We start from the raw sequence: 18535 nt of genomic DNA, 5'->3' as shown, positions 1-18535 counted from the left end.
GACATGTACCCAAAACTACCCGCGACAATGTTTTTGCCCCATCAGGCATTGGGAGCTTAACCCAGAATTCCAATGGGCGGTGGAGACTGCGGGAACTATGGGATAGCTACCCACTGTGCATTGCTCTGTAAGTCTATGCTAGCCATGGTAGTGAGGACGCACTCCGCCGACTTAATGCGCTTAGTGGGGACATACACAATTGACTGTATAAAATTGATTTCTAAAAATCTACTTCTATAAAATTGATTTAATTTTGTAGTGTAGACATACCCTTAGGCATTTTGTTTTTGAGTCAGATGAGGTGTTATATCGTGTTACGTTATCTGCCATAAGAAACTCCAGTTTTATAGCTAAGTAAGGTAAATTAGGTCTGATTTAAAACAAACAAACAAAAAACTCCTTAAAGAACAAGTGTAGTTATTTGTTCAACAGCTCATTTTCTGACTTCAACCTGTTAATTTTTTTTTATAGTGAAAAGGAACTTGAGCTCTCAGTTGCAGCTTCTGGAGCTCTGGACCCAGAGAAGGAGGTAAGAAATTTTAGTGTTCTGCTTTTCATTCAAGCAAACCTTTTATTAAATAATATGTGTTAACAGTGAATCATTATGCTGAAAGCAGGATTTATTGTGTGCAAAAGAAGGATCCGAAAGGGATTTTCCCCCCTCCCCAGTGTATTCTGGAAGGTGTTTTTTATCATCTCCTTCCTCTGAAGCATCAACAGTAGCCACGGCTGGAGATGTGACATTGGCTGGCTGGTTCTTGCTCACATGCTCGGGGTCTAACTGTTACTGTAGTCATTTGTGGGGTTGGGAAGGAATTTTCCCCTACCTCAGATTGGCAGTGACTTTGGGTTTTTTTCACCTTCCTCTGTAGTGTATGGGTGAAGGTCACTTGCTAGGATTATTTGGGTGTATCTCAGTTAATCATTTCCCTGCCATTGTGGGGGCCTTGAACACTAGTGTACCTTGGTCTCTCCTGTTCTCTGTCTGTGGCACATAATAGTCTAATCTCCTGTAGGTTGTAATACTTTGGTCTCAGTTTGGTTGATGCCTTTAGTGTGCTGGTGCTAGGTAGTGTTGGTGGCCTGATATATACACTAGGTCAGAGTATATGATCTAGTGGTCCCTTCCGGCCTTAATCTCTAAGACTATGATAAGAAGAAAAATGATGTCTCTTTCCTAATTTGACATTAGTGACAATAAAAATAAACCCAAGTCAAAGCTATATAAGAGAGCTGTTAAATTTGGTAAACACATACTCTGCTTAAAGGGAAAAGTTGGAATTGGAATGTTAAGACATTTTCATGGTGGTGCGACTACATGGAATAACATGCTGCAGGCAGTGTAGGTCATGGAAGAGACATGTGTAATGCCTGATAGTAGCTTGTACAGGGCTCGTTTCCAGGCTCTCATAGAGGAAAGCAAAATGGTTGCCAGAACCACTCTCCAATCAGCAGTAGATGCTGCTGATACATCTTCCAGGACAATGGCTACTGCCATCATGATGTGCAGGGAGACGTGGCTCAATGCTTCGGGGTTTCCCAAGGAGGACTTAACCTTCGATAAGACTCAATTATTTAATCAAAAGACAGAGTCCTTACACACTTTTCCAGAGCCACCCTCCACTTCCTGAGCATATATACACCTGCCCCAAAGAGAAAATTTCAAGGGTAATCATACAAGCCTAAACTGATGGGTCAGCAGTTCTTACACCAGAGACGTTGTGAGCCACCCTATAGGAGGGGAGGGTTCAAAAGATTTGCTTTGCCACACCTTCCACAACAGATTCATCATCCCAATTTTTGGCTAAATGTTATTTTTGAGGGAGCTTGAGAGCTGCAAACCTCTAAGTACAACACTTCCCGACTTCCATGCATCCTTTGGGGAATCATCTAGCTCTCTTTTTCAACACCTGGAGCAGAATAACAGACAAATGGGTGCTGAGTGTTATGCATTCTGTCTATATGACAGAGTTTGTCTCTTCCCCTTTAAAACTCCTACCCCATCCCTTTTGGGGGCCACTTTCACAAGAACATTCTTAAACAAGTGGAATATCTTTTACAGTGAGGAGTGATAGAGCGCATTCCTCTTCAGTACTAAGAGAGTAGTTTTTACTCAACATACTTGCTAGTATCCAAAAAGGATAGTTGGTGACCTCCACCATCTCAAACACTTTATTCACAATCACAAGTTTTGCATGGTCACATTGGCATCTAAATTCCATTCTTGGAAAAGGACATGTGGTTTACAACTCTCTACATGAAGTACACCTACTTTCATGTGGACATCCACCCTGCTCACAGACACTTCCTCAGATTTATTGTGGGCTGTGACAGGGCACTGTTGTTAACATCCGGGTCACTGATGTTGCTGCAGCATGAAGATGGCTGCAGGGTTCAGCTATGAGCAATTAAACACTTTCTGTTGGGGGATTATGAGCACCTGGATGGTAATCACTGGGCTAACCATGTAATTGGGAGGAACAGGAAGCAAGGAGAGGTCAGAAGGTAGCTCAGAGGATGAGCCTGGGCTGAGGAGTGAAGACTGCGGGGAAGCCTTCACTTGCTGTAAGCCTGTATTACACTGTGATGATTTGTAAGAAAAGAATAAATTCATATCTTGGTGAAAGGGCAACAACTTGGTGTACGTTTGTGACCATGAAACCATCTGTATTGTCTAGGCAGTGAAGTACACGGGGTAGCAGTGGAGTCACCCTGTGACACAAGCTCAGGCCACTTTCAATACAGAGTACTCTCTTTTGGCATTGGTACCACCCCCAAGGTCTTTACCAAAGTGTTCTCTATAGTAGCAGCCTGTATCAGATGCTGTGGTTTCACCGTTTTCCCTTACTTCAGTGACTAGCTCCTTGTCACCAAGTCATGCCAAGTGTCACAGCCAGAGCATGGGCGGTCTGACCTAGGGGTTGAAGCAGGAGTAGGGACTCAGGCTGGGTCAGATACCAAGAGGTCAGAAGCCATGGCAAGCCAGAGGGCAAAACCAAGAGACAGATGTCAGGATGCAGGCAGTGTCAGGTTACCAGGAGATCAGTAGGTGGTAGTAGGAGCAAATATTGCAGGGGAAGCAGCCCTAAGCAGGGAGAACCCGGTTCCATGCACAAGTTCCTGTTCTTGTGCTTGGTTTAAATAGAAGCTGGGGATCGACCAGGGCCCCCAGTGTTCCACCAATCAGATCCTGAGACTGGAGTTCTCTGTCAAAGTTCAACTGCTATTCTGGCAGCTGATAACCGATTACTAGGTGGCAGGTCAGGACTGCCTAGCTCTTAAGAGCCCTGTGAACCCGCGTTCAAGACCCATGGTCCCTGACACCAAAAAGCCCATGCATTGACTTTGACAATGCAACAACTCCTCTCCTCTTTGGGGGTCAGTGTAAATACTGAAAAATCCATCCTCACCTGAGATATTGGGCTTTCCTTAAATGCAGTCATGGCAAGGGCCTGCCTGTTGATGGACAGGTTTCAGGCTATGAATGATATCATAAATGAGGTCATAAGCAACCCCCAAGTGCCTATCATGACCTCTCTCTCTCTCTCTCTCTCTCTCTCTCTCTCCTATGCCATGTGGTCTCATGAACTTATGTCATGCCATTTGCATGACTCCACCTTTTGTTAGCAACAAGTGTGGCTCCAAATTGACAGTCCATGAGCACCATAGTGACTGTTCCCACCAAAGTGATATTGTCCCTGTTATGGTGGAAGAATCCATGTTAGGTATGCATCAATGTTCCCTTCCTTGCCTTCGCACCAGACAGGGCAGTCATTACCATGTATCCCTGTTGGAACATCTTCAGAGTCCATCCAGGATACACATCTGTGTTCTAGAGCTGTGAGCAGTTTGAAGATTTTGTGAACCCTTTCTCCCATTCATTCAAGATCACCATGTCCTCATAATGTCAGACGAATTCATGACTGTCTTTTATATCAACAAATATGAGGGAGGGAGATTCTTCCCCTTGTGTGCAGAAACGGACAGTTTGTGGAATTGGTGCATCAACAATCAGATTACCCTATTGGCAGTCTGACTCCCAGGAAACCAGAATGTGCTAGCAGAGTCTCTCAGGAGACACTTTGGTGTTGATCATGAGTGGGAGCTACATGACTGTGTGGTGAACAGTATTTATGGTAGATTGAGATCCTTGCCAGGGACTTGTTTGCCTCCCAAACAAATAAGAAATGCAATCCAGAAAGACTTTGACAAGGTCCCTCACCAAAGGCTCTTACATAAATTAAGTTGACATGGGATAAGAGGGAAGATCCTTTCATGGATTGAGAACTGGTTAAAAGACAGGGAACAAAGGGTGGGAATACATGGTACATTTTCAGAATGGAGAGGGGTAACTAATGGTGTTCTGCAAGGGTCAGTCCTAGGACCAATCCTATTCAATTTATTCAGAAATGATCTGGAGAAAGGGGTAAACAGTGAGGTGGCAACGTTTGTAGATGATACTAAACTGCTCAAGATAGTTAAAATCTTCAAAAAGATTTCACAAAACTAAGTGATTGGGCCACAAAACGGCAAATGAAATTTAACGTAGATAAACGTAAAGTAATGCACATTGGAAAAAATAACCCCAACTATACATACAATATGATGGGGGCTAATTTACCTACAACTAATCAGGAAAGAGATCTTGGAGTCATGAGGATAGTTCTCTGAAGACATCCACGCAGTGTGCAGCAGCAGTCAAAAAAGCAAACAAGATGGAACAGGTCCTCAAGGAATCAATCCTGAACCACTTAAAGGAGGGGAAAGTGATCAGGAACAGTCAGCATGGATTCACCAAGGGCAAGTCATGCCTGACTAACCTAATTGCCTTCTATGACGAGATAACCGGCTCTGTGGATGAGGGGAAAGCAGTGGATGTACTATTTCTGGACTTTAGCAAAGCTTTTGATACAGTCTCCCACAGTATTCTTGCCAGCAAGTTAAAGAAGTATGGGCTGGATGAATGGACGGTAAGGTGGATAGAAAACTGGCTAGATGGTCGGGCTCAACGGGTAGTGATCAATGGTTCCATGTCTAGTTGGCAGCCGGTATCAAGTGGAGTGCCCCAAGGGTCGGTGCTGGGGCCGGTTTTATTCAATATCTTCATTAACGATCTGGAGGATGGTGTGGACTGCACCCTTAGCAAGTTTGCAGATGACACTAAACTGGGAGGAGTGGTTGATACGCTGGAGGGTAGGGCTAGGATACAGAGGGACCTAGACAAATTAGAGGATTGGGCCAAAAGAAATATGATGAGGTTCAACAAGGACAAGTGCAGAGTCCTGCACTTAGGACGGAAGAATCCCATGCACTGCTACAGACTAGGGACCAAATGGCTGGGCAGCAGTTCTGCAGAAAAGGACCTAGGGGTTACGGTGGACGAAAAGCTGAATATGAGTCAACAGTGTGCCCTTGTTGCCAAGAAGGCTAATGGCATTTTGGGTTGTATAAGTAGGGGCATTTCCAGCAGATCGAGAGATGTGATCATTCCCCTCTACTCAGCACTGGTGAGGCCTCATTTGGAGTACTGTGTCCAGTTTTGGGCCACACCTACAAGAAGGATGTGGATAAATTGGAGAGAGTCCAGCGGAGGGCAACAAAAATGATTAGGGGGCTGGAGCACATGACTTATGAGGAGAGGCTGAGGGAACTGGGATTGTTTAGTCTGCAGAAGAGAAGAATGAGGGGGGATTTGATAGCTGCTTTCAACTACCTGAAAGGGGGTTCCAAAGAGGATGGATCTAGACTGTTCTCAGTGGTAGAAGATGACAGAACAAGGAGTAATGGTCTCAAGTTGCAGAGGGGGAGGTTTAGGCTGGATATTAGGAAAAACTTTTTCACTAGTAGGGTGGTGAAGAACTGGAATGGGTTACCTAGGGAGGTAGTGGAATCTCCTTCCTTAGAGGTTTTTAAGGTCAGGCTTGACAAAGCCCTGGCTGGGATGATTTAGTTGGGTTTGGTCCTGCTTTGAGCAGGGGATTGGACTAGATGACCTCCTGAGGTCCCTTACAACCATGAGATTCTATGATTCTATGTTAGGAATCATTCAAAAAGGGATAGAGAATAAGACGGAGAACAACTTATTGCCCTTATTTAAATCCATGGTACGCCCACATCTTGAATACTGCGCACAGATGTGGTTTCCTCATCTCAAAAAAGATATACTGGCATTAGAAAAGGTTCAGAGAAGGGCAACTAAAATTATTAGGAATTTGGAACCGGTCCCATATGAGGAGAGATTAAAGAGGCTAGGACTTTTCAGCTTGGAAAAGAGGAGACTAAGTGGGAATATGATAGAGGTATATAAAATCATGAGTGATTCATACCCTTTTGACTTTGAATATAGTTGGTGTGGAAACAGGAAGCTAGTAGCCAGGAGTATTGCAGTAGTGAAGCACTTCATACTCTCTGCATCCATTACAGTTAAAGAGAGACTGAACAGTATTTGTTGTAAGAGCAAACTCACACAACCAGCATGAGTCTGTGACACACACAGTGACCTGAACACCACTAATTCAACTGAGGGCATCCCAAATAAGTAGAATTACTGTCCTCATTAAGTAGCAGTCCATGCCATTGAATATTACTGGGTTTAAATTGGCTCTCAGAGAGAGGTTCAATGTTTACTGGTTAAGTAGTGTGTGTGTGTAATATGCCTACAATAGCAGGCCCTGGCCTACACTTAAAATTTAGATTGACCTAGCCACCTTGTTCAGGGGCATGAAAAATTCACGCTCCTGAGTACCGTAGTTAAGCTGACCTAACTACTGGGGTGGCGGCTTACCTTCGTTGATGGAAAAATCTTTTCTGTTGATGTAGGAAGTGTCACACTATGTGTTGCTGTAGCACCTGTAGTGTAGATGTGGCCTAATGCACTGTTGGTTTAAAAAGTAAATTAATAAGTTGTCTCTAGGGATAGAATGGCTAACAGACATACTGGGTCATAGCCACGTCTTGAGTAAAATAAAAGATGCTGCTGGGTTAAAATCTAGACCTGATAACTTTGGTATGGGGCTCTGGGAACACATGAGGAACAACTCTCAACAAGCATATTTGTGTGAAAGGGTGTTTTAATATGCCACTGATGAAGATACAAAAAGGTAAAAGAGTGTAGAATGCTTTGTAATTAATTTAAAACTAAAAGATGTATAAATGAAATCTTCTATTTGATAAAAACCTCTTGTAATTTTAAAGTTAAATATAATAAGCTTAAATGTTAAATTCTAATAGGTTTTAATAATTTAATAAATTTCTTTACACCTGAATTCTCCAGTTCTGTTCATAAGTAGATGAGAGTACTAATGTCATTGTATATACTGTCTTGCAGCTAAGTGAGGAGGAGGTAAACATCTAATATATTGCTGCTATCTCAAATACTTATATACTAAGTTGGTTATATAGTACCCAGTTGGTTATATAGTATTCAACAGCTGCTGGCACAGGTTGGTCCATAAATGCATGTTTAGTGAAGCACCTTTGGTGTTAAGGACCAGCAAAATTGTTAAATAAATTCAATTTTTCTTTTGAAATAGTTGAATAATCTTTACTTTCTACTAATTGGTTCATTTTTTTTTAAAATGTGGAAATATTTCTAAAGTGCATAGCAGCTGGAAGGGAAATATCTTTTGGGTGTATTAGGATAGTTTTGAAACTAGCTTGCATGCTTTTTGCATTTGCATGTTACCTTCATTTTTTTGCTGAGGCTACCAATTATCAATAAACATTTTTTTTAAAATTAGATATATAATAGATACAGCAGTTTTTTAAAAATATATATAACTTCTTTGTTGATTTGAGCATCTAATAAAAATATAACAAAGAATATCTCCTATTCCTTTCTCTTTAAATGCTAGTGTTCTGAAATGTTTATTGTTAAAAGTCTCAGTATTTCTTTCTTTTGCAAATTGAACTGTTACAGAGCTAGTATTGTTCTTTGAAGCATTCTTTCAAGAATTTACCTAAATATATATAGGAATGAAAATGCTGTCAATGTAGAAATCTGGCAGTTTTAAATACTACAGTATATAGACTACTGAAAATATTTGTATTCTGGACATTGCAATTATTTATTTCCTAGAAAATCCACAAAAGCTTGGTTTTAGAGACACTGTGACAGTGTGTAAATGTAGATTTAAGTGTATTTTTAACTTTCTTGAAAATTTGTATTAATTTACTTAAAAATCATTTAAACAGACGTGTACATTTGCTTATAGCTACTAGAAATGTGACAGTTGAGGGGTACAGGAGGGTTTGGCACTGTACACAATTGAGATTCAAAATATTTATGGCTATGGACATAATAAATTAACCATATTTTTTATCTTTAGCCTAACAGACTGAAGCAGTTTGGTTTGACAGAAAGAGCTTCTGAAGAGAAGGCACCGCCTGAAAGGCCCAGAGTAGCTTTCCAAACTCCTGTACCTGCACCTACTATTTCACCAGTGAATGAAGACTTTCACAGAGGATTATCCAACACCCTTGGTGAAATAGTGGCTCCCAGGTGCTTGTCTATAACGTTTGTATTGTGACTGTATGTTTGATAAGTTGGTTAGATATGACATCTGTGGTTGCACGGATTATTACCTTTCAGAATGTCTGCAAAGCAGACCATTGTGGTGCTTTTCCTTTCCCTCTGAATAATTAGCTAAGAGTGAAAGCAAATATTTTCAAATTTTTATTTTTTAAGTTAGTGAAAAAAATTATCTAGATAAAATAAAATAAACTTAATGAATGTGCTTATTTCGGTAGACCCCATTTTATGTATGTATTTATTTACACACACACACACACACACAAAACGCACACACACGCTTGTTTGCACGCTCTCTCTGTCTCTCTGACTGAGGGTTTGTCTGCACTGCACAATTAGGTCGACATAAGCTGCCTTGTGTCAACCTAGCTCTGGAAGTTTCTTCACTTAAATTTGGCACTTGCTGACATAAGTGCCTCTCTACACCGATATGGTAATGCTATCTCCGTGAATGGCGTAGAGTCATGGTCGATGTAATTAGGTCAGTGCTGTGTCACTGTAGACACTGCTTTGCTTACGTTGATTGTTAGCGGCCTTCAGGAGCTGTCCCACACTTTCAATACAATCAGTACAAGTGCTCCTAGTAAGGATGTGCTCTACCAACACAAGTGTGCGCCCACACAAGCAATTTAATAACTGTGGTGGCTGTAAGCTGACATAAGGTAGGCCAACATAATTTTGTAGTATAGACATGGCTGTAATCTTTTCAGGTGTACATTTTTGTTTTCTTTTAGACATGCCTATTGATTGAGAAATTTTGGGAGGCTGTATTGATGAAAATCATAACACTTTCTTAGTGAATGTTTTCATGGAGTTACTCAGTCATGAACTGTAGATTTATTACATCTATCTAGGCATTTTCATATTGTGGGGCATTTAAGTGAGATGAGTGTACGATATAAAAATCAAGGCAGTACAGTTTCACAATTGAGGCTCTATGTTTTAAATGTGAAAAGTATATATTACTGTTTCCCTGTTAGAACACTAGACATAAAGGATATAAATCTCAAATTTAAGAAATGGGGACTCAAAGTCTTGTGTTTCATTTGGAGATTGTGGAGTAAACAGTCCTAATTGAGGACCAGATTTGCATGGATCTTAAATGGTTGAGCAATATGGAGAGGGTACAAAGAACCTTCCTACTACCCACACCTGGCCTGTGTAAGGGCCAAGTAGGATTGCAGCCCTTGTGCATGGGAATGTGTGTTGTGATTGGACTGCTTGATTAGTGCTCTTCAGGGGTGTGCTTACAAGGCACAATCAAGTCTTCAGTGAGAAGTTTTAACTGAATTAATTCTAGAACTCGCCCATCCAGTGACTTCTCTGATTTTGTTTTTGTCCTGCTTTCTCATTTAGTAGCAGAATAAAATATTAAAAAGGCCTTGTTCCTTTCTTTTGATATAGGATTGCTCCTCTACCTCCACCTCCACCCCCAACTTTGACAGACAACTACAGAACTCCCTATGATGATGCATACTATTTCTATGGGGCTAGAAATCCTTTGGATCCTAATCTTGCATACTGTAAGTTGACTGCTTGGCAAACATCCAACCAATAAACCAAAACAGAAGCAAAAGGTTATTTCCTGAATGGAAGAAGAAACAAAGGGAGAAATAACAGTTGGAAGTTGAACAAATTGTTCTGGTAGCTAAATAAAACAGATAAAATGAAGGAAAATGTCCTATAACACAAATATAGTTACTAGTAGATTTAAAAATCAATTTGTATCAACTGTGGGGGATGACTTTCAAAAGTGCTGGAGGTATTTAGGAGCACAAGTCCATTGACTTTCACTGTAAATCTCTTCTCACTGTGAAACCTAACTGCTCATGATTTTGGAGTATTTTTAAGATAGTGATAAAAACTGAGCCATTTCTTTATGGTAGAATTTTCTTTATGAAAACTTTTCTGCAGGAAATCCTTTTATGTTTGAGGCCAAAGATTCTTTTAATTTAAAAAAACTGTAAGCACAGTTTCTTTACATTATGTGGACATTAGAGTGGGCCGATAGCTAAGTTTGAGACTAGCTTACAGTTTGATAGCCATTTATCTAAGTGCTCTAAATTTCACATGCATAATTGGATTGGCTTGAAAACAGCTGTGCCTCACTGAGAGGGGAATGGGGTTAGTGGTCCGAATTTGAGGTTGTGTGAGCAAGGGGCTGCCAAGATACTGCCCCCTTAAAAAAAATATGTTACAGTTCTTATAACTGTTAGACGCATGGGGCTCAAACTCTGGCTCTGATCCTTCTCAATCTGCTATCACCTGTTTGGGATTGATTTTAGCTATTGTAGAAAACTCCCCCACCTCTTTGAGGAAGTTAGAGTGACGTTGATAAGCCAAAGGAAGTCATTGGTGCAAATGCAGCAGGATGAGGTTTGTTGCATACCAGAGGGTTTGCAGGCAACTTGAGGTCAGAATAAGTGGGTGACTCAAGCTGACATTGTGTGCTCATAGAACTTCAGCAGTAACCATGTACTGTGAGTTCAAGTCCTGCACGGGGCAGCTTTTTGAAAATGTGTATTATGCACATTAATCGCTCTCTGACTACTTTCTGCAAGTGTTCTTCTGGAAGATGTTCCAGAGAGCAAAGCTTCTGGTTTAAGAGCCAGTATTTCAAAGTCTAAATACTCAGATTTTATTTTAGAACGATTGCCAAAGATAATAGCTTTAATTTAGGCTATATCTATACTAGCACTTTTGTCGGTAAAACTTTTTTCAGTCGGGGTGTGAAAAAAATACACCCCGACCGGCATAAGTTACACCGACAGAAGCGCTGGCGTGGACAGCGCTATATCAGCAGGAGAGCATCAGCCACCGACATAGCTACTGCTGCGTGTTGGGAGTGGTCTAATTATGCCGATGGGAGAGCTCTCTCCTGTCGGCATAGAGTGGCTACATGGGACAACTTATAGCAGCGCAGCTCCATCGGTACAGCTGTGCCGCTGTAAGGTCTCTAGTGTAAACATAGCCTCAGTAGAGGGAAGATGGAAGAATCTAATAAGCAGCAGCATTAGAATAACGTAATCATGCTGCATGTCTCCTCACCCATTTCTAATACCACTTCTTCTTCGAGTGCTTGTTCATGTGCATTCCAATCAGTTGTGTGCGTGCCATATGCATGACAGCTGGAAGATTTTTTCCCCTAGCAGTATCTGTAGGGTCGGCCTGGGCGTCCCCTGGAGTCACACCCTCATGGCGCTCAGTATAGTGCCCTGCCAACCCAACCCCCGGTCAGTTCCTTCTTACCGCCTGTGACAGCTAGCTGGAACTCCCTGTTCCTCTTGCCTCAGCAAACATATGCTTCACAGTATCGTGTGTGTTTATAGTTAGATTCAGTAGTTGTTTAGTTAGTATAGATAGTTTTCTCTCAAGTATCCTTTGGGGCTCCCCAGCTCTGGGTTATGCCTCGGTCCCCGGGCTTTAAGCTGTGCTTAGACTGCGGCAGGTTTATGCCGAGAAGTCACTGCACACTTCGTGCTTGAAGTGTCTTGGGGAGGTCACCTTAGGGACCGTTGTAAAATCTATAGAGAGTTTTGCCCCAGGACCCTCAAGAAGGCAGCCCTTCGGCCTCAGTTGGACCCCAGAGCGACGGACCCGACCCCAAGCGTTGCCTTCTTGATTAAAACTATCAGCGATGCCACGAAGACCCTGTGGCCGATCCCATCCTCATTGCTGCCTACCACCAAGAGGTACAAGCGAAGATACTTTGTCCCTTCAAAGGGGTACGAACACCTTTACATGTATCCCCAGACGGACTCCCTGATAGTGGAGGCAGCCACCCAGGGCTACCAGGGGCCCTCTCCCAAGAATTGAGAGGCCAAAAAGCTGGACCACTCTGGAGAAAAATTTATTCCACAGGGGGGTTTCAGCTCTGTATCGCTAACCCTCAGGCGGTGGTTAGCGGGTACAATTATAATACTTGTGGGGCCCTGCAAAAATTTGCAGAACTCCTCCATATGGATTCTTGTGCGGAGTTTTCTGCGCTAGTAGAAGAGGGTATATTAATTTCCTGTGCATCCCTGCAGGTGGCCCTGGATGCAGCGGATGCGACATCTCGCACCATGGCTACCAGGGTGGCCATGAGGAGAAGTTCCTGGCTGCAGGTCTCTGGTCTGCCTTATGAGGTGCAGTAGACAATCCAGGACCTCCCCTTTGAGGGTCAGTCTTTTTTTCCGAGAAGACTGACTCTCGTCTGCACAGCCTCAAGGACTCTTGAGCCACCTTGAAGTCCCTTGGCCTCTACACCGCTGCCACCCAACGGAGGCACTTTAGACCCCAGCCCTCTCCGAGGAATTATCAAGCTCAGAGTATGTAGGACGGGTCGCGCAGGAGAAATAGGAACTCAAGGAAGAGACCTCATCCCTCCTCTGGCCAGGGTTCTGGCCAGTCTAAACTCTCCTCAGGCCCAAAACCAGCCTTTTGAAGGTACACCCAGAGGCAATGCACCTGTGCAAAGACTGAATCCATCCTGCTTTACCTTTTTGTCCCGTCTTCGTCCCTTTCTGCCATGCATGGGACCGTATTACGTTGGACCGCTGGGTGCTCCGCACAATAGAGAGTGGATATTCACTCCAATTCTCTGCCCTCCTTCCCTTCCACTCCCCTTCCCCGTCCCTCTTCAGGGACCCTTCTCATGAGCAACAGGAGGTGCAATCGCTCCTCTTCGCAGTGGAAGAGGTTCTTCAAGAGCAGAAGGGCAAGGGCTTCTATTCCTGGTATTTTCTAATACCGAAAGCCAAAGGCAGGTTCAGGCCCATCCTAGACCTCCAAGAGCTCAACAAGTTCATGAAGAAACTCAAGTTCTCCATGGTCTCCTTGGCCTCCATCATCCCTTCCTTGGATCCAGGGGACTGGTATGCCGTCCTCGACTTGAAGAACACGTACTTTCATATAGCAATTACACCATCCCACAGAAAATACCTCAGATTTGTGGTGTACAACAATCACTTCCAGTTCACAGTCCTTCCGTTCGGCCTGTCAGCGGCACCTCGAGTATTTACCATGCATGGCAGTCGTGGCTGCGTTTCTGCGCAGGCACCGTGTGCAGGTGTTTCTGTACCTTGACGACTGGCTGATCATGGGCTGCTCCAGGGCTCAAATAGAGGCGCAAGTTGGATTCATCATTGCAACATTTGACAAACTGGACCTTCCCCTGAACACGGGGAAGTCAACTCCGTCCCCTGCTCAGAGGATAGAGTTCATAGGGGCAGTGCTGGACTCGACCCAGGCCAGGGTGTACCTACCGGAATTGAGGTTCCAGGCCCTGGGCAACATCATTTAGAGTCTCAGGCAGTTCCCCACCACCACAGCAAGGAATTGTCTCTAACTCCTGGGACACATGGCCTCTTGTACCTATGTGGTGCAACATGCCAGGCTCATACTCCGGCCGCTCCAATCATGGCTTGCCTTAGTGTATCGGCCAGTCGGGGCAGTTTGGACAGGCTCGTGACTTTGCCTCTCCTGGTCCTCGACTCCCTTCTCTGGTGGCTCAATCCACAGCTAGTGTGCACAGGGGGTCCCCTTTGTCAGCCCCCAACCAACACTCTCGTTGGTTACAGACACATCGGACTTGGGCTGAGGAATGCACCTCAGAGACCTCAGGACACAAGGCCTCTGGTTCCAGGTGGAGCTCGCTCTCCACATCAGTATCAGAGAGCTGAGAGTACGCCTGGCATGTCAGACTTTCTGAGCCCACTTAAGTGGGAGATGTGTATCAGTGATGACAGACAATACCATGGCGATTATTCTATATCAACAAATGGGGGGAGGGAAGGGTGTGCCAGGAAGCCCTCATGCTGTGGGACTTCTGTGTTGTGCAGTCAATACACCTTCAAGCATCATACCTCCCTGGGGTACAGAAGGAGTTAGTGGACTACCTCAGCAGGTCGTTCCACGGCCACAATTGATCCCTATGTCGCAAACTCCATTTTCCATCAGTGGGGCTTTCCCCAGGTACACCTCTTTGCCACACGGCATAACAGGAAGTGTCAGGAGTTCTGCTCCTTCCTGAATCACAGCCATAGCAGACGTGTTCCTCCTTCCCTGGGGCGGCCATCTCCTATACGTGTTCCTGCCAACCCTTCTCATTCACATGGTGCTCCTCAAGATACAGAGGGATCGAGCGGTGGTAATATTGATAGCCCCAGCCTGGCTCCGCCAACACTGGTGTTTATTGCTCTTGGACATGTCTGTGGAAGCCCCAGTCACTTTGCCACTCTTCCCGTACGTGATGACTCACGATCATGGCCATCTCCAGCACCCAAACCTTAAGACGTTACACCTCACGGCATGGAAGCTCCGTGGTTATATCCAGTGGAGCTTTCCTGCTCGGACCAGGTTAGACAAGTCCTCCTTGGCAGTAGGAAACCCTCCACCAGGGCTACCTACCTTGCCAAGTGGAAGAGATTCTCAATCTGGTTGGCACAGCATTGTTCGTCCCTGACGCTCACCTCTATTCCACTCATATTGGACAACCTTCTCCATGTCAAACAGCAGGGACTGTCCATGTCATCAATAAGGGTTCACTTGGCTGCCATCTCTGCTTCCATCCAGACGCAGAGGACTGGTCGGTCTTTGCCAACCCTATAGTCATCCGTTTCCTTAAAGGTTTTGACAGGCTATATCTGCAAGTTCGACAGCCGGTTCTGGCCTGGAACCTCAACGTGGTCCTTTACAGACTCATGGGACCACCGTTTGAACCACTTGCAACGTGCTTCCTGCTCTACCTCTCGTACAAGGTGGCGTTTCTGGTAGCGATAACCTCAGCCAGGACGGTGTCTGAGCTCAAGGCCCTAACGTCAGAGTCTCCTTACATGGTGTTCTATAAGGACAAGGTTCAACTCAGGCCCCACCCGACTTTCCTCCCGAAGGTTGTCTCCCTTTTCCACATGAACCAGAACATCTTCCTCCCAGTGTTCTATCCTAAGCCACACTCAAGCGGCAGGGAGCAGAGGCTTCACTTGTTGGATGTCTGCAGAGAGTTAGCCTTTTACATCGAGAGAACAAGGCTGTTCTGAAAGTCTGTGCAACTTTTCATGGCTGTGGCAGACAGAATGGAAGGTCTTCCAGTCTTTTCTCAACTAATTTCGTTGTGGATCGCGTCCTGCATCTGAGAGTGTTACAAACTGGCAGAGGTGCCTGCCCCTCAGCTCACTGAGCACTCCACTGGGGTGCAGGCTTCTTCAGCAGCGTTCCTGGTGCAGGTTTCCACCCAGGAAATATGCGGAGTGGCGACGTGGTCTTCCATACATACTTTCACTGTGCATTATGCGATTACCCAGCAGGCCAGAGACGATGCAGCTTTTGGTAGAGCAGTACTCCAGTCAGTGGACAACTCTGACCCCACCTCTGTAACTCAGGCTTGGGAGTCACCTGATTAGAATTGATGTGAACAAGCACTCAAAGAAGAAAAAAGGGTTACTCATCGTCTCGTAACTATTGTTCTTCGAGATGTGTTTTTCATGTCCATTCCAATACTCACCCTCCTGCCCTGCTGTCGGAGTAGCTGGCAAGAAGGAACTGAAGGGAGGGTCGGGTCGGCAGGGCACAATATTGAGTGCCATGGGGGTGCGCCCAGGCTAACCCTACGGATATTGCGAGGGGAAAAATCTTCTGGCTGTCCTGCACGTGGCGCGCGCACACCTGATTGGAATGGACATGAACAACACATCTTGAAGAAAAACAGTTATGAGAAGGTGAGTAACGGTTTTTTCTTCCAAAAACAGTGGAAATTCACTTTCCATAAATTTTAGTGCAGTGCCTGGTACCCTTCTAGAATGCTGAATGCATATATGCTTAAATCTCTGAAAAACAGAAATCAAAGGGTTAAGATGCACATTAGCCCCACACCACAACCTTTACTATGCCTTCTTTCAACCTCCTCCAGCAGACATCACAGTTCTCTATCCTTGCAGGTGATATGAACCACTGAAGAAACACAGCACTGGAGGATAGTAGGAAAAACTGTCAGACCATGTCCTTGTTGTATTTAGGGCAGACTTAATGAACAGCAGTTGGCTACATCTGGCTTATACTTGACCACTTCTGCTTTGCACAAACCACCCTAGAGTTTCCAGATGTTAACACCCCTTGATCCTTGTCCTGAGGGCTCCCTCTGGAATGTTGCCTGCACTTATCTCTGCCTTGAAGTACACTGTCATGTATGCTCCTAGGCTGCTACAAATCCTCTCCCAATAATAGACTATTACGCTTCTCTCCTTGTCCAGCTCTGTAACAGCACCGAAACAAGGGGTCCATGGTCCCTTTCAGTGCACATGCACCTCTTGTATCGCAGTATAGGCTCTGGCAAATTGCTGCAGGTAATCGTGGCACCAGTCAACACAGCTGTCTCCAACAGCGTGAGGGGCAGTTGGAGTGCATGCAGACAAATGAGGGAATTCAGTGTTGTGGTACAACACATAACATAAGATGGCGCATTTACTTATTCCTCATGTCTGTTTATTACAGGGCTGACCTGTCTGAAACATACTAACAGTACATCCCCAGTGACTTTTGCGAGCTCTAGGGAACATAGTTAAGATTACAGGTCAGGACAGGATGGTAACTCTGGATTTCATGGTTTTCAGAGGTTTAAGTATTAGGTTCATTTGACTTTCTGGAAAGGGTCCTCAACCTTAATTATGCATTTAGTTTTTGGGCAGTCAATTATATTTTCATCTAGATAATGGAAATGTGTGTCCATGTCCATGCTAGATTGAAATGACTGTCTTTTACTGTTTAGATGGCACAGGAATGATGGGAATGCAGCCTGCACCTAATATTGAGGATTTTCCAGGGAAAGTACCAGCAGATCAGGCTGTGTAAGTATCAGCTATGTTCATTTAGTATTATTTTAACTTCTGGTGTATTTGCTAACAGGGATACATCTTTGAAGCAAGAGTATTAAAATAAATTCTTCAAACTTCTGGTCACGAGTTTCTGAAGTATAATTTAGTATATGAATTCATAAATGGATACTGAAAATAACAGAGAGAGGCTGTGAGAAAAAGAAAAAAATTCTCAAGTTTCACTTTTGTGTTTCAAGCAGGAATTACTTTTTTTTTTTTTTTGCATTAAGCTGTATTAATTTTCTTTGTATCTGTTTTTTTAAATTCAGAAGTAACATTGGACAGAGAAACACAGGTGATCGACCCAGAGGTCTAGGGATATTTCCTGATGAAAAACCAAAGCCCTTTAAAGAGTCAACTTTATCTTATCAAGAAGAATTGCAACAGCAGGTATTAAAAAGTTTGTTTTCTTACCAGCTAGGTATGCAAATTGAGATCTGAAAGTAAAACTGTGTTCATTCTTGTTCATCCACTGTCACCAATAATAAACATTTTGTAGTTGGAGCTTAGCTTACAGTTCAGTTGATAATGTATTTTGTGGAATAGAATTCAGCCTACTCTCCCTTAGAAATGTGGGTTCTGTGGTGCTTGGTAAAACTTTGCTACTAAAATTGAACAGATATGAGTCTGAATACAAGCAGGAACAGCTGGCTTTGCCACTTCCATATAGAAATATTCCTGACCATAACCATGCTTTAATACTTCATTGCAAACTTTCAGGTACAGTAGTAAAGAGGAGACCAAATATAAATGTGCCCAGAAATGTGGTGGTTATACTGTTGGTGTACTATTAAAAAGCCACATGTAACAGCAGTGTAGTCAAATCTGCCTTTATACCAACACTGCAGAAAAAAGATATGTTCTTACTTTCTTTCTCGACTAAGTCTAATGTGTATTCTAGATCAGTCAGACTTCACCAAAGCACAGCATCCCGTTTGGTCTAAAAGACACTTAATTACCACCAGTGACCTTTACCAACCCTTTTCTTCTTTTGCATTTTGAAAGTTTTCTTCTTCTACCATCTCTAGTTCATGGTAGAAAACCGTCAAAAACTTGTGGTGAGGGATTGTAATATAAGTTCTTCTGATTGGAAAAAAATACAACAACATCTTCACTTTTAAACAATGAAGAAATTAAAGAAGAAATGGGGGAGGAA

At 43.7% G+C, this 18535-nt stretch overlaps 1 protein-coding gene across 12 annotated transcripts in view; it reads left to right on the top strand.

The window, feature by feature from the left end:
- Positions 1-18535, top strand: part of CSPP1 (centrosome and spindle pole associated protein 1) — a 163598-nt gene that overhangs the window by 71353 nt on the left and 73710 nt on the right. For all 12 annotated transcript variants that reach the window (XM_045006701.1, XM_045006706.1, XM_045006698.1 and 9 more), the window contains 5 exons: positions 472-529; positions 8328-8500; positions 9935-10053; positions 17274-17352; positions 17649-17769. In XM_045006701.1, coding sequence (XP_044862636.1) covers positions 472-529; positions 8328-8500; positions 9935-10053; positions 17274-17352; positions 17649-17769 — 550 coding nt within the window. The remainder of the gene's footprint in view (positions 1-471; positions 530-8327; positions 8501-9934; positions 10054-17273; positions 17353-17648; positions 17770-18535) is intronic.

The sequence above is a fragment of the Mauremys mutica genome, chromosome 2 (assembly GCF_020497125.1).
Source record: "Mauremys mutica isolate MM-2020 ecotype Southern chromosome 2, ASM2049712v1, whole genome shotgun sequence".
Classification (NCBI taxonomy): domain Eukaryota; kingdom Metazoa; phylum Chordata; order Testudines; family Geoemydidae; genus Mauremys; species Mauremys mutica.
This window is presented reverse-complemented; position numbering and strand designations above follow the sequence as displayed.